Here is a 20,715-nt window from a genome sequence, read left to right as displayed (position 1 = left end):
GGTAGAGTGAGGCGGAGCGCAGTTGCCTGGTGGGTTGGTGGAAGATGAGGCGGTGGTTAATGTAGGCAGGTCCAACCGTGACTTCAATCAGGACAGAAATGTTACATTGTTTTGTATGTATAATATTGAGAGCAGCCCTGGTGTGCCCACGGTTGATGTTTCAATGTATTTGTCTTGCAGGTACCACCAGCGAGGGCACTATGTCTGGGAAAAGCTGTCCTCAGCTGAATTTCGAGAGCTGTATGCCCTGGGCTGTGTCCACAATGATCTTTATCTTATAGGAGGTCAAATGAAAATGAAAAACTGCTATCTCATTACAAACTGTGTGGAAAAGTACTCCAGAGAAGAAGACAAGTGGAGGGGCGTGGCCCCGCTGCCCATCGCGCTAGCCTGCCATGCTGTGGTGACCCTCAATAACAAGCTCTATGTGATGGGCGGGTGGAGCCCTCAGGTGAGATCTGCTCAGGCAGGTGGAAGCTTCCATGGTTGTCTTAGAGGGTACATCCAGTGAATGATGTCACAATAAATCTCAAAACCACAGGTGACATCATCAAGCAAACATTCTAGAATGCCAATTATTGTTGATTGTTAAAAATACAGCATTAGGTAAAGACAAGTATTTTTTTCACTACAGTGGATGGCCCCTTTAAACATTTGTACATTTTTATGGCTTGTGTGGATTGCTTTGGGCTTTTTGTGTGCTGCATCTCGTGTAAATAAATATTATGTACTAACTGACCCTTATTTGAAAGTACAGTCCCTTCTCTATGAATTGGCAAAGCCAAAATATTGGTTTTTACTGTGCTAACAGATACATACACAACCATTCACATTTGCTTTAAACTTGTGTTAGTAGATTAAAGCCAAAGCCATTGGCTTTGCAGTAGTTGTTTACATGTGAGCATCATTTCACCTTATTTCCTTCACCCTTACAGAGTTAGTCTTTGTAATGGTGTCCAAAATGCACTTTTAGTGCTCACCTGTTGACATTTACACTCGTTCTGCGTTCTCTCAATATTGTCCTCATACCCGTGGAATAGGCATACTTTTGGCGTGAGTGACTTTTGATTTGGCTTCACCAGTACTGGGGGCTGAGTGTGTTCCATGTATGGCTACTTTGACGTCACTGTTTGCCTGGACCTTAGGCCTGAGCGGAGCTTGCGACGTTTCATTCCTTGGAATTCTGCGGAGTTACCAAAATTCTCCACGAGAATCCGCGGAGTTCCGGGAGCCGCAGAATTTCGGTATGTTGCACTGCTTGTGCTGATTTTTAGTGCCAGGAGCTTGTCCTGTTCTGTAAAACCAGCGTAAACGGTATCACGCAGCACCCTCATGGCGTTGCTTCTTCCTGCTGCTTAAGTAGATTTTCTATGGTAGCAGTAGCTTTCTCAATGTGAGTAATAGCGAGCTGCCGTGAACACCCGTGTTGAGAAATGGCTCTGGGAGGGATTCTAGGGCCCATAAAATCACACTAGAGATGCAAATTCTTGCTCACCAGCTTAACTATGGTAAGCCATGCATGAGAAAAATCTCTGACAGGTGGTGCTTGGCGGAGTTTTGCCACCCCTAGTGGAACGGGGAATGGGCAACACTCGTCGGCAGAGTAGAATTTTTAGTCCACTCCTACTTGGACTGCTCCGGGTAGGCTGCCTGCTTCCCTTCCTGCCGGGATTGCTGCTTTCCTGCCTGTCTGCTCCTCTTGCCGTCTGCTTCTCTCTTAGCTCAAGAGATGCTGCCTGCTTCCCCTCCCCTTGTTATGTCAGTTCCAACGCTTGCTCCCCAGCGCTGCCTCCTTCCCTGGGACTCAGCTACCCTGGTACTGCCTGCCCTCCATGCAGTGCTTTCTATTATTAGGTGGTCTATGTGGAGTCCATCAGGGTTTATTTTTTATTTTCAGACTTTGGCCCAGAGCAAGAGAAAGAAAGGCAGAAAAGAGAGAAATAAGGATGAAGATAAATATAGGAAACCAGTGACAAAGGGAGAAAGAAGGGGTAAAACTAAACGTAGAAGAGAGAAATAAAGGGTCAAGGAGAGTACATTGGTGGATGAAAGAGGCAAGAGGTGGACCCAAACTAAACAGCCTTGGCATTCACAAGCCTGGCATTCAACAGCGCCATCATTAATTATTTTCCAACTTGAGCCCTGCCTCCATGCCTTGGAGCTGCCAGGTCCCATAAGAGCTGCATGTTCCTTTCTCTCTGCCTGCTGGGCTTTCCCACTTGTCTGTTTGCTTGGGACCACCTGCATCCTTCCCTTCCTCAGTGATGACCTTTTTGCTATCTGCCTCATCACTGGATGCCACCTACCTTACATGCTGGCCGTCCCACTGGTACTGCCTACTTTAGTTCAACTTGGCGTTGCCTCCTTGTCTGACTCCTCCCACCTCCGTCTTTCTCCACTAAATTGTTCCTTCCAACACACCCATACCTCACAGTTCACCCCAGAATTTGATTCATTCTCCCATCTGCCTCTATTGTGATGGTCTTTACTCTGTCACAAGTGTGCGTTACATGGGTTACATGCTATCTCTAGGCTGCAGACAGGAGGTACTCTGCTCTGCCTGCCAGGCTGCTGCAATCCCTGCCCACGCCACCACTGGCTGCTGTGCACAGGTGTGAGGGCAGCCATGCTGGACATACCACTTGAGCAGCCAACAGCAACTCTGTTGAAGGCAGCGGCCATGTTGGATGGGTGGGGACCCCTCTCAAGCCAATGATATGACTCCATTATGGAAAGGTTCCCCTTCACACCACTGCACCAGTCCTAATGAACACAGTGGCCAACTTAGCTGATGGGAATAATTCTTCAGCCAGTAGGACTCTCACAAAATATTTAGCGCTCTAGTTTCTGTACTTCCTATTAAAGAGCAGCTGCAAGACAACAATGCTGCACGTCATGTCTTGTTACAATGACCCTGCTGCTTCTTCTGGCACATGTGCATTGACGAGTGGTTGCTGCAGTTAGTACTTGGGGTGAAGTGTGAGCATTAGGCGTGGGCACTGGGTGGAAACATATAGCAACAATAAACCTTCATGGCTTTGTATGGACAATTCACACTTCATGCACTGCAGCATAAGCACTCTTTAGGTGGATTAATACATCTTCTGCCCACTCAAGCTGCCACAAAGAGGAAGGTCACCAAAGGACCAGAGCCCAAACCCCTCTCTGTACCTCTTTCTAATAATATTTTTGACATATCACTATGGGAGAGGGTTAAAGCTGTTTCTAGCCAGACCTAAACATGCACTCAGTATCCATTCGGATTTCAACTGCAATCAGTGTACACTGGTAACTCCTTCCCATCTATTTTTGTCCCTTCTAGTGGCTTAGACACCCTTGTGCCTTTAAGGAACAGGAGTCACAAAGCTGACCTGAGCCACTCTCTAGCCAGTGTTGACTGCAGTTCCCAGTGAGGCACTTAGCTGATTCCCATTTCATTAGTACCAATGAGGTGAGGACTTTGTGCCTCATTGTAAACAATCTTCTAGCACTTTGAAGGGTTTGAGAATGCGGTGCAGCGCAAAGAGTATGGTTCCCACCATTGCAACGCAAAGCACAGTGGTACGAGCAGCTTCATTATGCATCAGGTCTCTGATTATAAACCTGCGGATTTGTTCTTACTTATTCCTAAATTATTTCTAGTGCATTACTAAGGGTTTCTTAAAGAAGGTTTAGGAATTTGCGGGTTCTTGATATATCCAGCCCCATCAATGGCAAGCCACTAGGGCTCTTTCCACCCTAACTCACCTCCATAGCAATCGTTCTTCTGAGTACAGCTTGCTGGTCCTTGAATGGTGGCGGTACTGTGAGTGCGCCTGGCCTTATTTGGTCTTTTATAATTTAATTGATAAGGGGACGCATTAGAGGTTTGATGGACCTTTTGACTACGCTTAGAGTGATTCCACCATGTCATAACTTCAACAACAATACAAAAAACATAATCAATATACACCATCAATGCTCTTGGAGTCAATAATATTTTGCACCAAGACCCATTTGGTCATGAATAACCACACCCTTTAGTAAAGTTCAAATGTTTATTTCCCTAGATTAACAATGCTAATATCACGTAGATTAGTCTCAAAACCAAATGATGTACGTATACAAACAACACAGCCTGTCCAAAGCATCTAAAGAATCTCAATTTAGCTAAAGCATTTATAGTTAAACACTCAAGAATTACAGTACAAATCAATAACAGTAATAACTGAAAAACAGAAATAGTGTACATCTAGATTCAACAGAAGAACAGAATCAATTCTTGGTTAATGACAATGGTCAACATTTGGGCGTACTAACTAACGTTCCAATTAGAATAGCATGTTTGGGCTCCATGCAAAACAATTTTTGTCAAAGTTAATTTGGAAAACATCTAACTATGGCTCTATCAAAATAGTGGTTGGTACCTAAAAGAAAACACAAATACAGCATGGAAAGAATAGCATTTCATTATACCTCTCCTCAATGAGTCAGCAAGTGGCGGTTTCTTCATCAGGTGGACAACTGTCTGGTCAGCATCAGCAACGGGACAATAAAAGGGGGTGACTCAGCCACGGTTGGGCTCTAAGTTAACTGAGCCACTTAGGGACATTATGCTAAAGAATCAGCGTTAACACAAATTAACAAAATACATGGAACTGCAGTGCTCCTCAAATAGGACTCTAGAAAGGGTAGAAAGAATAGATCGAACAGGCTCAGAAAATGGACTCTAAGCAATCAGGAAAGGAACTAACTATCCTAAGCGCGAACAGGCTCAGTTAAACTTGCATAAAGTATCTTCTCACAACTTCATTGGTCAGAAAATCGTACGTTTACAGCAGGACCAATAAGCTATAAACTATAAATCTAAGATATAACTAAACAGTCTTTCACATGTCGATGATTGGCTCCTCTTCTTCTGTTCCCATCGTCAGGTTTGTCAGGTAACTCTTGTTGCAACCCAGCTGTAGTCAGTGCGATCATTGTTGGTTCCTGTCTCTGTCTCACGCATCAAGGATACTTTTGTAACATTTCTAGTGTAAGACATTCTAACAGGCAGTTCTCATGAGAAAGTTTAAGACATTTACAAATCGCTTGGTCAGCTCCGTGTGAACAATAGACAAGATTAATTCTCGGCTTTCACAGAACATGGACATTTAATTAATTATTTCTGTTGTGCATCTTATCATGCCGCTTGGCGACTAGGCTCAAAATACAAAGCTAATCAATGCCTAAGTATAAATTTTACGCAAATACATATGACTAATGTGTTAATGCGACCCACTAATACAAACATGAGTTTATTATTGATTTTCAAAAATCTTCTGGTGGCCACAACAGTGGGCACATTTCCATGACACACAATTTTCTCTATGTTATCCTAATTCATGTGCATTCTTAACAGTTAATCGTTAGAAATGTTATTAGCAATTAATTCAGCTTTCACAGTACTCATCAACGTTTTCTAAGAAGACAAAAAACTATACTTTGGTGTTGGACGAAGGTCTGCATTGATAGTCCAAAAGTAATAAACTAATGTCTCTATGAAGAACAACAATGAAAGTAAAAGTGAAAGCACAAGACAAATGTGTATTCTTTGGACACATACTTAAAGGATGATAAAGTGCTTTAAAGAAAGTGTTTTCTTTGATTTAAAAAAATCATATGCTTTGTAGTCCTGTGTTGTATTCTGTAAGTACCAGGGCTTCGACCAATTATGCCAAAAGTGGGTGGGATGGGGAGCAAAATTCAAAGTGGATTTCTGGAGACTGTTCCTTGAAGAATAATCTTGTAAAAATTACTCACAAAAGGAAATGTGGCATACCACGTTGTGGGAAAGTGCATAAGCTTCAAATAAAAATTTAAAGGTTATTTTTAAACATGTTTTAAAGCAAATAGAGTAAAAAGGTCTGTCTGTAAGGAAGTACTCCTGGAATTCACACAGGCACTCTGAACCCTCCATGTAAGGTCCCACAGTGGCATCTCACTCTCCACAGAACCCATGTGCAAGAGATCATTCAGTTACACTGTCTGTGCATATCAACAGCATCCCTGGGTAATGCAATTGTCAGGCTGGTATAAAGGTTCACCTCAGACCCGTGTGCAAGGATACGCCTCTGTTCCCCTGCAGTTTTGATATCAATGGCCTAGGGTACAATGTAAAAAAGTTTTTAGCCGTTGCAAATGGAGAATCGGGCAATTTGTGACTGCTAAAAAGCATTTTCCCATCTACCACACCTTATTTTGCAATTCGGTAACCTATTACCAAATTGAGAAATGGGTTAGCTATTCGGTATTAGGAAGGGGTGTCTTAAAGGTGTCCCTTCCTAATAGCGACTCGCAGAGGTATGTGTGAATGTTTTGCACCCGAAACGCGATCATAAAATATTCACATTTTAATTACTCCTTGAAGGAGGTGGTAATGCTTTTGCAAATTGGAAGGGATCCCTAAGGGACCGCTTCACCTTTCTGAATGTGGGTACAAACATTTTTTAAGAGTAGGCAGTGGTCTCATAGACCACTGCTTACTCTTAAAAATTTTAAAGAAAACTTTTCATTAAAAAAAAAATGCTTTATTTAAGAAGCAATCACAGACATGATGGTCTACCAACCCGGCAGGCCACCAACCCTGTCATTTTTGCCTATTCCCAAAGTGTTGCGAATTGTGACCTACCTCATGAATATTGATGAGGCAGGTCCATTTGCGACACTTTGGGAATTGCAAACAGTGTGAACCACACTTTAGTGCATCCCTGTTTGTTTGATTTCCTAATAGCAAATCACAAAAATTCACTATTCGCAAATCGCAAACACTGACGTACGTACCTCTGGCCCCTGGTCACAGAACATTTTAACTTGAACATTGTGAAGTGAGGAGTGCAGACACTGTAGGATGGAGGGAGCAGCTGGCTCATAATCATTGCAAACTCCTTCCACTGATGGTGGCAAAGTCCTGGGACCCAAAAGAAAGCAGCTACAGACACCAATTCCCCCAAAAACCCCACTCCATAGACATCTCCATCTGCACCCTAGAAACAGCAAGGTGATTGATGGAATGCTTGAATTATAGCGTGCACATGTGTGCCATGTCGTGGTGCCTCCACCCTTCACACCACCAGTTATGTAAAAAGCACGGTTGATTCGTTTTGTGGTAGGTAGGGCATAGCTCTGATTTACTTCAAAACCAGCAGTAAAGATTGTTTGCATATGCAGTCAATAACAAGTTACATCTCTTGACAACGAACATAATGCTGGCACAATATATCTACTTGTGCACAATATTTGCATCGCTCTTCCAGATCAGGTTCCTGCCACTAGGACAAATTTGCATAAGGGATAGTCAAGCAAGCACAAGGCCTGCAGCTGAAGTCACAGTTGTATATTTACAGAACGAGTAACCAGGGAACTGCTTACCGAACCATCTCTGCTTGTGGCACCACTTGACTGACACTGGTCACACCCCATAAAAGATCATACCGTGGGCCACCCCAGGGATGGACTAGAGGTTCTGGACTGTAGGAGTCTGGACTGGCTTGTAGTGAGTACCAAGGGGTACTTGCACCTTGCACTAGGCCCAGTTATCCCTTATTAGTGTATAGGGTGTCTAGCAGCTTAGGCTGATAGATAATGGTAGCTTAGCAGAGCAGCTTAGGCTGAACTAGGAGACGTGTGAAGCTACTACAGCACCACAAGTGTCACTTGCACAATATCATAAGAAAACACAATACACAGTTATACTAAAAATAAAGGTACTTTATTTTTATGACAATATGCCAAAGTATCTTAGAGTGTACCCTCAGTGAGAGGATAGGAAATATACGCAAGATATATATACACAATAGCAAAAATATGCAGTATAGTCTTAGAAAACAGTGCAAACAATGTATAGTTACAATAGGATGCAATGGGGACACATAGGGATAGGGGCAACACAAACCATATACTCCAAAAGTGGAATGCGAACCACGAAAGGACCCCAAACCTATGTGACCTTGTAGAGGGTCGCTGGGACTATTAGAAAATAGTGAGAGTTAGAAAAATAACCCTCCCCAAGACCCTGAAAAGTGAGTGCAAAGTGCACTAAAGTTCCCCTAAGGACAAAGAAGTTGTGTTAGAGGAATAATGCAGGAAAGACACAAACCAACAATGCAACAACTGTGGATTTCCAATCTAGGGTACCTGTGGAACAAGGGGACCAAGTCCAAAAGTCACAAGCAAGTCGGAGATGGGCATATGCCCAGGAAATGCCAGCTGTGGGTGCAAAGAAGCTTCTACTGGACAGAAGAAGCTGAAGTTTCTGCAGGAACGAAAAGGGCTAGAGACTTCCCCTTTGGTGGACAGATCTCTCTCGCCAAGGAGAGTTGTGCAGAAGTGTTTTCCCGCCGAAAGAACGCCAACAAGCCTTGCTAGCTGCAAATCGTGCGGTTAGCGTTTTTGGACGCTGCTGTGGCCCTGGAGGAACCAGGAGGTCGCAAATTGGACCAGGAGAGAGAGGGGATGTCGAGAAAGACAAGGAGCCCTCTCAGCAGCAGGTAGCGCCCGGAGAAGTACCAGAAACAGGCACTACGAGGATGCGTGAAACGGTGCTCACCCGAAGTTACACAAAGGAGTCCCACGTCGCCGGAGACCAACTTAGAAAGTCGTGCAATGCAGGTTAGAGTGCCGTGGACCCAGGCTTGGCTGTGCACGAAGGATTTCCGCCGGAAGTGCACAGGGGCCGGAGTAGCTGCAAAAGTTGCAGTTCCCAGCAATGCAGCCCAGCGAGGTGAGGCAAGGACTTACCTCCACCAAACTTGGACTGAAGAGTCACTGGACTGTGGGGGCCACTTGGACAGAGTTGCTGGATTCGAGGGACCTCGCTCGTCGTGCTGAGAGGAGACCCAAGGGACCGGTAATGCAGCTTTTTGGTGCCTGCGGTTGCAGGGGGAAGATTCCGTCGACCCACGGGAGATTTCTTCGGAGCTTCTGGTGCAGAGAGGAGGCAGACTACCCCCACAGCATGCACAAACAGGAAAACAGTCGAGAAGGTGGAGGATCAGCGTTACAGAGTTGCAGTAGTCGTCTTAGCTACTTTGTTGCAGGTTTGTAGGCTTCCAGCGCGGTCAGCAGTCGATTCCTTATCAGAAGGTGAAGAGAGAGATGCAGAGGAACTCGGCTGAGCTCTTGCATTCGTTATCTAAAGTTTCCCCAGAGACAGAGACCCTAAATAGCCAGAAAAGAGGGTTTGGCTACTTAGGAGAGAGGATAGGCTAGCAACACCTGAAGGAGCCTATCACAAGGAGTCTCTGACGTCACCTGGTGGCACTGGCCACTCAGAGCAGTCCAGTGTGCCAGCAGCACCTCTGTTTCCAAGATGGCAGAGGTCTGGAGCACACTGGAGGAGCTCTGGACACCTCCCATGGGAGGTGCAGGTCAGGGGAGTGGTCACTCCCCTTTCCTTTGTCCAGTTTCGCGCCAGAGCAGGGCCTAAGGGGTTCCTGAACCGGTGTAGACTGGCTTATGCAGAATTGGGCACATCTGTGCCCAAGAAAGCATTTCCAGAGGCTGGGGGAGGCTACCCCTCCCCTGCCTTCACACCATTTTCCAAAGGGAGAGGGTGTAACACCCTCTCTCAGAGGAAGTCCTTTGTTCTGCCATCCTGGGACAAGCCTGGCTTGACCCCAGGAGGGCAGAAACCTGTCTGAGGGGTTGGCAGCAGCAGCAGCTGCAGTGAAACCCCAGGAAAGGCAGTTTGGCAGTGCCAGGGTCTGTGCTACAGACCACTGGGATCATCGAATTGTGCCAACAATGCCAGGATGGCATAGAGGGGGCAATTCCATGATCTTAGACATGTTACATGGCCATATTCGGAGTTACCATTGTGAAGCTACATATAGGTATTGACCTATATGTAGTGCACGCGTGTAATGGTGTCCCCGCACTCACAAAGTTCAGGGAATTGGCTCTGAACAATGTGGGGGCACCTTGGCTAGTGCCAGGGTGCCCTCACACTACGTAACTTTGCACCTAACCTTTACCAGGTAAAGGTTAGACATATAGGTGACTTATAAGTTACTTACATGCAGTGTAAAATGGCTGTGAAATAACGTGGACGTTATTTCACTCAGGCTGCAGTGGCAGGCCTGTGTAAGAATTGTCAGAGCTCCTTATGGGTGGCAAAAGAAATGCTGCAGCCCATAGGGATCTCCTGGAACCCCAATACCCTGGGTACCTCAGTACCATATACTAGGGAATTATAAGGGTGTTCCAGTAAGCCAATGTAAATTGGTAAAATTGGTCACTAGCCTGTTAGTGAAAATTTGGAAAGAAATGAGAGAGCATAACCACTGAGGTTCTGATTAGCAGAGCCTCAGTGAGACAGTTAGTCACTACACAGGTAACACATTCAGGCACACTTATGAGCACTGGGGCCCTGGGTTACCAGGGTCCCAGTGACACATACAACTAAAACAACATATATACAGTGAAAAATGGGGGTAACATGCCAGGCAAGATGGTACTTTCCTACACAACCCCCCCCCAAACGAAGGACAATAAGACTAGCCATGACCTGATGAGTCTTCATTGTCTAAGTGGAAATATCCGGAGAGTCCATCTGCATTGGAGTGGCTACTCCCAGGTCTATGTTCCACTGTATAGTCCATTCCCTGTAGGGATATGGACCACCTCAACAATTTAGGATTTTCACCTTTCATTTGTTTTAGCCAAAGTAGAGGTTTGTGGTCTGTCTGAACAATGAAGTGAGTGCCTAACAGGTATGACCTCAACTTCTTCAGAGCCCTGACCACAGCAAAGGCCTCCCTCTCTATGGCAGACCAACGCTTTTCTCTAGGGGTCAACCTCCTACTAATAAAAGCAACAGGTTGATCCTGGCCCTCAGAATTAAGTTGTGCTAGGACTGCCCCTACTCCTAATTCAGATGCATCAGTTTGGACATAGAATTTTTTAGAGTAACAAGGGCTTTTCAGGACAGGTGCAGAGCACATGGCCTGCTTCAGCTCCTCAAAAGCTTTCTGACAGTTTGCTGTCCATAATACCTTTTTAGGCATCTTCTTGGAAGTGAGGACATTAAGAGGGGCTGCAATGGAGCCATAGTTCTTAATGAACCTCCTGTAATACCCAGTGAGGCTTAGAAAGGCTCTCACCTGAGTCTGAGTGGTAGGGGGAACCCAATCAATAATTGTTTGGATTTTCCCCTGTAGTGGTGCAATCTTTTTCCCACCAACAAGGTGTCCCAGATAAACCACCTTACCCTGCCCTATCTGGCACTTTGAAGCCTTGATAGTGAGGCCTGCCTTTTGCAGGGCCTCCAAAACTTTCCATAGGTGGACCAGGTGATCATCCCAGCTGGAGCTAAAGACAGCTATATCGTCCAAATATGCTGCACTGAAAGCTTCCAGCCCTTGCAGGACTGTATTCACCAACCTCTGAAAAGTGGCAGGTGCATTCTTCAAACCAAAAGGCATTACAGTAAACTGGTAATGTCCTCCAATGGTTGAAAATGCAGTCTTAGGTTTAGCATCTTCTGACAATTTGATCTGCCAATACCCTGCAGTCAAGTCAAAAGTGCTTAGATACTTGGCAGATGCCAGTGTATCTATGAGCTCATCTGCCCTGGGTATAGGGTGAGCATCAGTTTTGGTTACCAAGTTGAGACCGCTATAGTCTACACAAAACCGCATTTCCTTCTTTCCATCTTTGGAATGGGGTTTTGGTACAAGTACCACAGGAGAAGCCCATGGACTGTCAGAGTGCTCAACCACTCCTAGTTCCAACATTTTCTGGACCTCTTGCTTTATGCAGTCCCTGACATGGTCAGGCTGCCTATAGATCTTACTTTTGACAGGCAAGCTGTCTCCAGTGTCTATAGTGTGCTCACACCAAGAAGTGGTACCTGGCACAGTAGAGAAGAGTTCACATAATTGATCTAGGAGGTTTATGCAATTGTCTTTCTGCTCAGCAGTAAGACAATCAGCCAAAACTACACCTTCCACAAGAGCATCTTGTTCTGTGGAAGAGAAGAGATCAGGTAGAGGATCACTGTCTTCTTCCTGTCCCTCATCAGTTGCCATGAGCAGGGTGAGATCAGCCCTGTCATAGTAGGGTTTCAGGGGGTTGACATGGAGCACCCTAAGGGGACTCCTGGCAGTGCCTAAGTCAACTAAATAGGTGACTTCTCCCTTCTTTTCAACAATTGTGTGGGGTCCACTCCATTTATCTTGGAGTGCTCTTGGGGCCACAGGCTCCAAGACCCACACTTTCTGCCCTGGTTGGTACTGAACCAAAACAGCCTTCTGATCATGCCATTGCTTCTGGAGCTCTTGTCTGGCCTGAAGGTTTTTGCTGGCCTTTTTCATGTACTCAGCCATCCTTGATCTGAGGCCAAGTACATAATCCACAATATCCTGCTTAGGAGCTTTTAAAGGTTGTTCCCAACCCTCCTTTACAAGTGTGAGTGGACCCCTAACAGGGTGTCCAAAAAGAAGTTCAAAGGGGCTGAAGCCCACTCCTTTCTGGGGTACCTCCCTGTAGGCAAAAAGGAGGCATGGTAGAAGGATATCCCATCTCCTGCGGAGTTTTTCAGGGAGACCCATAATCATGCCTTTGAGAGTTTTATTAAATCTCTCTACCAGTCCATTTGTTTGTGGATGATAGGGTGTAGTGAACTTGTAAGTTACACCACACTCCTTCCACATGTCCTTTAAGTATGCAGATATGAAATTGCTTCCCCTGTCTGATACTACTTCCTTTGGGAAGCCCACCCTAGAAAATATTCCTAGGAGGGCCTTTGCCACTGCAGGTGCTGTAGTGGTCCTTAAAGGAATTGCTTCAGGGTATCTTGTGGCATGGTCCACTACCACCAAGATAAATCTATTGCCTGAAGCAGTAGGAGGGTCAAGGGGGCCAACTATGTCAACCCCTACCCTTTCAAAGGGAACCCCAACCACAGGCAGTGGGATAAGGGGTGCCTTTGGGGTGCCACCTGTCTTGCCACTGGCTTGACAGGTTTCACAGGACTTACAAAATTCCTTTGTGTCCTCAGACATTCTAGGCCAATGAAACAGGGGAACAAGCCTGTCCCAAGTTTTCATTTGTCCTAGATGCCCAGCTAGGGGAATGTCGTGTGCCAGGGTTAGGAGGAACTTTCTGTACTCCTGAGGAATCACTAATCTCCTGGCAGCTCCAGGTTTAGGATCCCTATGCTCAGTGTACAAGAGGTTGTCCTCCCAGTAAACTCTGTGAGAGTCACTGACATCCCCATTAGCCTGTTTGACAGCTTGCTGTCTGAGACCCTCTAATGTGGGACAGGTTTGCTGTGCCACACTCAGCTCCTCCCTGGCAGGCCCCCCCTTCACCCAAAAGCTCAGCAGTGTCTGCTTGAAGCTCCTCTGGTGTAGGTTCTGCACAGGGAGGGAATTCTTCTTCCTCAGAAGTAGAATCCACTGTAGAGGGAGGGATAGTAGGAAGTGGTTTGCTTCTACTAGCCCTAGCTTTAGGGAGCACTTGGTCCATTGTTCCAGGATCCAAGCTTCCCTGTCCTTTTTGCTTTTTGGCCTGAGCCCTTGTCAAAGCAAAAATATGCCCTGGGATGCCCAGCATTGCTGCATGGGCCTCCAACTCCACATCTGACCAAGCTGATGTCTCCAAATCATTCCCTAATAGACAGTCTACAGGTAAATCTGAAGCTACCACAACTTTCTTTGGACCAGTAACCCCCCCCCCCCAGTTGAGATTAACAACAGCCATGGGGTGGCTAAGTGTGTTGTTGTGAGCATCGGTTACTTGGTACTGGTGACCAAGTAGGTGTTGTTCAGGGTGGACCAGTTTCTCTATGACCATAGTCACACTGGCACCAGTGTCCCTGTAGGCCTGAACCTCAACACCATTTATTAGGGGTAGCTGCTTGTACTTATCCATATTAAGGGGACAAGCAACTAAGGTGGCTAAATCAATAGCCCCCTCAGAGACTAACACAGCCTCTGTGGCCTCCCTAACAAGGCCAACCCCAACTAAGTTACCAATAGTGAGCCCAGCTACTCCCTTGGATTGGCTATTAGTAGGTTTGCTCCCACCACCACTGCTATTAGTAGGGACACTAGGGGTAGCAGTAGGGGTTGTAGTGGTAGGAGCATTGGTGCCTTTCTTTGGACAACTGGGATCTGTTGTCCAATGGCCTTTTATTTTACATAAATAGCACCATGGTTTCTTTTCCTTGTTCTGATTAAAAGAGGATTTGGGCCCACCACCCCCACCAGAGTGTTTTTGTGGGCCTGATGAAGACTCATTTTTAGATTTGTCCCCACCCTTGTCAGAAGACTTACCATCCTTCTTTTTGTTGCCATCTTTGTCACCCCCTGTATGAACTTTTCTGTTCACCCTTGTTCTGACCCATTTGTCTTCCTTCTTTCCCAATTCTTGGGGAGAGGTCAGATCAGAGTCCACCAAGTACTGGTGCAACAAATCAGACACACAATTATTAAGAATATGCTCTCTCAGGATCAAGTTATACAGGCTGTCATAATCAGTAACTTTACTGCCATGTAACCACCCCTCCAAGGCCTTCACTGAATGGTCAATGAAATCAACCCAGTCTTGTGAAGACTCCTTTTTGGTCTCTCTGAACTTTATCCTGTACTGTTCAGTGGTTAAGCCATAACCATCCAGGAGTGCATTCTTAAGAACTTGGAAATTATTAGCATCATTTTCTGTCACAGTAAGGAGCCTATCCCTACCTTTTCCACTAAATGATAGCCATAGGATAGCAGCCCACTGCCTTTGAGGGACATCCTGTACAACACAGGCCCTCTCAAGTGCAGCAAACCACTTGTTAATGTCATCCCCCTCCTTATAAGGGGGAACTATCTTGTGCAGATTCCTGGAATCATGCTCTTTTGCAGGATGACTATGGGGAATACTGCTGCTGCCACCATGGGTTTCTAAACCCAACTTCTGTCTTTCCTTCTCTAGTTCAAAAGACTGTCTATCCAAATCCAGCTGTTGCTTTTTAAGCTTCAGTCTGGTTTGTTCCACCCTCAACTTATTGAGTTCCCTCTCTAACATTCTGTCATCAGGATTGGTGGGAGGGACATTCCTAGATACAGAGGTATGATGGGAATGAACAGAAGGAGACCTGTCCCTTACAGAAGCCACCCCAACAGCTTGGCTAACAGAAACATTACTACCAGTATGGTGAGAATAAATGCTTTTGCTATGATGTGAGACAACACTATTTGTATGGTGTGGCTCATCATCATTACCAACTATGCTAGACTGTCTAGTAATGGGCAGGCTAGGAAGTTTCTTTCCTGAATCTTTTCCTGGGGGAGTCCCTGAATCAGATTGGGAGCTATTAGGTACTTTTTCAACAGATGGGGCACCTATAGCCTTATCTTGTTCTCTAAGCATGTTAAGTAACAGTTCCAAGGAAGGATTCTTCCCTACACTCAAACCTCTCTCTATGCAGAGACTCCTTGCTCCTTTCCAGCTAAGGTGATCATATGCAAGTTTGGACAGATCAACATTTTGGCCTGTGCCAGACATTTTTAGAGAGAGTTAAAGTGATAGAAAAAGAGAAAAAAGTTTTCAGAACTTTTTAGAAAGACAGAAAAAAACTTTTTAAACTTTTAAGAACTTTTTGAAAGTTTAGAAGTACTTTTCAGCACTTAGAAAAGAGTAAAAAGAGGAAATGCAAAACTTTTTGGCTATGTGTATATACACTGACCTTGTTTTGTATATTTTTCTCTTATGAAAAGTACAATGACAAGAGTGGTAAGTAGTCTCAAAGCACTTATCCCGCCACTGCACAACCAATGTAGGAGGCTGGACTGGCTTGTAGTGAGTACCAAGGGGTACTTGCACCTTGCACCAGGCCCAGTTATCCCTTATTAGTGTATAGGGTGTCTAGCAGCTTAGGCTGATAGATAATGGTAGCTTAGCAGAGCAGCTTAGGCTGAACTAGGAGACGTGTGAAGCTACTACAGTACCACAAGTGTCACTTGCACAATATCATAAGAAAACACAATACACAGTTATACTAAAACTAAAGGTACTTTATTTTTATGACAATATGCCAAAGTATCTTAGAGTGTACCCTCAGTGAGAGGATAGGAAATATACACAAGATATATATACACAATAGCAAAAATATGCAGTATAGTCTTAGAAAACAGTGCAAACAATGTATAGTTACAATAGGATGCAATGGGGACACATAGGGATAGGGGCAACACAAACCATATACTCCAAAAGTGGAATGCGAACCACGAATGGACCCCAAACCTATGTGACCTTGTAGAGGGTCGCTGGGACTATTAGAAAATAGTGAGAGTTAGAAAAATAACCCTCCCCAAGACCCTGAAAAGTGAGTGCAAAGTGCACTAAAGTTCCCCTAAGGACAAAGAAGTCGTGTTAGAGGAATAATGCAGGAAAGACACAAACCAACAATGCAACAACTGTGGATTTCCAATCTAGGGTACCTGTGGAACAAGGGGACCAAGTCCAAAAGTCACAAGCAAGTCGGAGATGGGCATATGCCCAGGAAATGCCAGCTGTGGGTGCAAAGAAGCTTCTACTGGACAGAAGAAGCTGAGGTTTCTGCAGGAACAAAAAGGGCTAGAGACTTCCCCTTTGGTGGACGGATCCCTCTCGCCGTGGAGAGTCGTGCAGAAGTGTTTTCCCTGCCGAAAGAACGCCAACAAGCCTTGCTAGCTGCAAATCGTGCGGTTAGCATTTTTGGACGCTGCTGTGGCCCTGGAGGGACCAGGAGGTCGCAAATTGGACCAGGAGAGAGAGGGGACGTCGAGCAAGACAAGTAGTCCTCTCAGCAGCAGGTAGCACCCAGAGAAGTGCCAGAAACAGGCACTACGAGGATGCGTGAAACGGTGCTCACCCGAAGTTACACAAAGGAGTCCCACGTCGCCGGAGACCAACTTAGAAAGTCGTGCAATGCAGGTTAGAGTGCCGTGGACCCAGGCTTGGCTGTGCACAAAGGATTTCCGCCGGAAGTGCACAGGGGCCGGAGTAGCTGCAAAAGTCGCGGTTCCCAGCAATGCAGCCCAGCGAGGTGAGGCAAGGACTTACCTCCACCAAACTTGGACTGAAGAGTCACTGGACTGTGGGGGCCACTTGGACAGAGTTGCTGGATTCGAGGGACCTCGCTCGTCATGCTGAGAGGAGACCCAAGGGACCGGTAATGCAGCTTTTTGGTGCCTGCGGTTGCAGGGGGAAGATTCCGTCGACCCACTGGAGATTTCTTCGGAGCTTCTGGTGCAGAGAGGAGGCAGACTACCCCCACAGCATGCACAAACAGGAAAACAGTCGAGAAGGCGGCAGGATCAGCGTTACAGAGTTGCAGTAGTCGTCTTAGCTACTTTGTTGCAGGTTTGCAGGCTTCCAGCGCGGTCAGCAGTCGATTCCTTATCAGAAGGTGAAGAGAGAGATGCAGAGGAACTCGGCTGAGCTCTTGCATTCGTTATCTAAAGTTTCCCCAGAGACAGAGACCCTAAATAGCCAGAAAAGAGGGTTTGGCTACTTAGGAGAGAGGATAGGCTAGCAACACCTGAAGGAGCCTATCACAAGGAGTCTCTGACGTCACCTGGTGGCACTGGCCACTCAGAGCAGTCCAGTGTGCCAGCAGCACCTCTGTTTCCAAGATGGCAGAGGTCTGGAGCACACTGGAGGAGCTCTGGACACCTCCCATGGGAGGTGCAGGTCAGGGGAGTGGTCACTCCCCTTTCCTTTGTCCAGTTTCGCGCCAGAGCAGGGCCTAAGGGGTCCCTGAACCGGTGTAGACTGGCTTATGCAGAATTGGGCACATCTGTGCCCAAGAAAGCATTTCCAGAGGCTGGGGGAGGCTACCCCTCCCCTGCCTTCACACCATTTTCCAAAGGGAGAGGGTGTAACACCCTCTCTCAGAGGAAGTCCTTTGTTCTGCCATCCTGGGACAAGCCTGGCTTGACCCCAGGAGGGCAGAAACCTGTCTGAGGGGTTGGCAGCAGCAGCAGCTGCAGTGAAACCCCAGGAAAGGCAGTTTGGCAGTGCCAGGGTCTGTGCTACAGACCACTGGGATCATCGAATTGTGCCAACAATGCCAGGATGGCATAGAGGGGGCAATTCCATGATCTTAGACATGTTACATGGCCATATTCGGAGTTACCATTGTGAAGCTACATATAGGTATTGACCTATATGTAGTGCACGCGTGTAATGGTGTCCCCGCACTCACAAAGTTCAGGGAATTGGCTCTGAACAATGTGGGGGCACCTTGGCTAGTGCCAGGGTGCCCTCACACTAAGTAACTTTGCACCTAACCTTTACCAGGTAAAGGTTAGACATATAGGTGACTTATAAGTTACTTAAGTGCAGTGTAAAATGGCTGTGAAATAACGTGGACGTTATTTCACTCAGGCTGCAGTGGCAGGCCTGTGTAAGAATTGTCAGAGCTCCTTATGGGTGGCAAAAGAAATGCTGCAGCCCATAGGGATCTCCTGGAACCCCAATACCCTCAGTACCATATACTAGGGAATTATAAGGGTGTTCCAGTAAGCCAATGTAAATTGGTAAAATTGGTCACTAGCCTGTTAGTGACAATTTGGAAAGAAATGAGAGAGCATAACCACTGAGGTTCTGATTAGCAGAGCCTCAGTGAGACAGTTAGTCACTACACAGGTAACACATTCAGGCACACTTATGAGCACTGGGGCCCTGGGTTACCAGGGTCCCAGTGACACATACAACTAAAACAACATATATACAGTGAAAAATGGGGATAACATGCCAGGCAAGATGGTACTTTCCTACATGGACCACCAGCAGGTCACCTCCCCCACCAACTCGCCCCTGTGCCTAGCTCAAACCCTCATTAATGGGTCTAAGAAACATCCAATCAAGCAGTTTTAGGTCATAAAAGTGATCTATTTCGGTATAATTATTGCCAATGAACATAACATAGGCATAATATGTAATTTATGTTCAATATTTACATCCCTCAGGTCCCCACTGCAAGGACACATTTGCAAAAGTGATGCTAAAGTAAGCACAAGACCTGTAGATGAACACAGAGTTGTAGATTTACAGAACCATTAAACAGGGACCACATACACCACCGTTCCTGCTCGGTGAACCACATGACCGACACCGGTCACATCCTGTAAAAAATCTTACCATGGACCACCCCTGGGTGGGTCCAGAGGGTCTGAACCACCAGTAGGTCAGCCCTTCCCCTCTACCCCCTCCCTGTACCCAGCTCAAATCCCTATAAATAGGGTTAGTAAACATCCAATGAAGGTGTTATAGCTCATAAATTGATCTCTTTTGCTATATTACGGTCACTTCATCTGGTAAATTATTGCCAAAAATGAGGGTCTGTGTAGGTGTGGATTTGTGCAGCTCATATAGGTGCTGCTCCAGAGGACAAAGAGTGTTACCAGGGGCTGGTGCAGGTTTTTAAACCCCTTACCCTTCACCCCCAGGTCCAATGCTCCACAAACAGAAGACACCTATCATAAGGCAACAGGGCTAATTTGAACAGGCTTGGTAACCTGAGAAGGGGAACACCATGCGCTGTCTGCCCCACTTGCAGCCCGTAGCACAACTAATGATGTCCCTCTCCCAGTGGCGTAGCGTGGGTTGTCAGCACCCGGGGCAAGGCAAGTAATTTGCGCCTCCTAACCCGTGGATTTTAGCACTCGCGAGTGCGAGCGCGCCCCCCCCAGATGTTGCGCCCGGTGCGGCCGGCCCCCCCTGCACCACCCACGCTACGCCACTGCCCTCTCCTATTTGCCAGGGGCGCTTTCAAATGTCAGCCACTGGCAATCACTCGGGCTGCATTCAGTCCGTAGTTTTTTGCTCACTGAGCCACTTGAGACAAAGACCTGCCAGATGCAAATCGGTCTCGGTCCTGAAAAGTGCAGGTGCTGAAGGGCCTCAAACATTGGTCTGTTGGGCTTCATGTGGCCCCCTCTCCCCTCCCCGGCCATACAGTGACTAGAAGGGTTCTTGGGGTGGGCTATAACTGGCAATGATGTCCCAGACATTTGAGCACCCTGTTCGTTTTTTGGGACAGCATGCTCATATTGCCCACCCACAGAAGTCTGCAGATTTCTATCTGCTTACCCTGCTTGGTTTGCTGCTGATGACTGCCAGAAGAGACGTGTCTGCAGGTAGTGTGCTGTCCTAACAGTGCAGAACTACCAACATACTGGGGGGCATATTTATACTCTGTTTGTGCCGAATGTGTGCCAAATATTTTGACGCACAATCGGCGCAAACCCTGCCCCATATTTATACTTTGACGTCCGACCCCGCGGGCGTCAAAATTCCACCATGTGCGTCATTTTTTGGAAGGGGGAACCAGCCTTGCGTTAATTATATGCAAGGTAGGCGTTCCCTTCCAAAAAATGACTTTAAGGCCTGTGCCCCATATTTATACTCTGACGTCATTTTGATGCAAAGGAGGGGGTGGGCCTTAAAAAACGGAGCACAGCCTGATGGGCGCCGTTTTTTAACGCCTGGGTCAGGGCAGGCGTTAAGGGACCTGTGGGCTCGGAAGGATTCCAGAGGTGCCCTCCGCTGCCCCCAGGGACACCCCCTGCCACCCTTGCCCACCCCAGGAGGACACCCAAGGATGGAGGGACCCATCCAAGGGAAGTTGAGGTAAGTTGGGGTAAGTATTATTTTTCGTTTTTTTTAAGTGTCATAGGGGGGCCAGATTTGGGCCCCCCTACATGCCACTATGCC

General features: G+C 46.6%; 1 protein-coding gene across 1 annotated transcript in view; it reads left to right on the top strand.

The window, feature by feature from the left end:
• Positions 1 to 20,715, top strand: part of KBTBD12 (kelch repeat and BTB domain containing 12) — a 441,296-nt gene that overhangs the window by 73,030 nt on the left and 347,551 nt on the right. The window contains exon 3 of the mRNA XM_069206255.1: positions 181 to 451. Within this exon, the coding sequence (XP_069062356.1) occupies positions 181 to 451 (271 nt within the window). The remainder of the gene's footprint in view (positions 1 to 180; positions 452 to 20,715) is intronic.

This window comes from Pleurodeles waltl, chromosome 9, assembly GCF_031143425.1.
Source record: "Pleurodeles waltl isolate 20211129_DDA chromosome 9, aPleWal1.hap1.20221129, whole genome shotgun sequence".
In the NCBI taxonomy this organism is placed as follows: domain Eukaryota; kingdom Metazoa; phylum Chordata; class Amphibia; order Caudata; family Salamandridae; genus Pleurodeles; species Pleurodeles waltl.
This window is presented reverse-complemented; position numbering and strand designations above follow the sequence as displayed.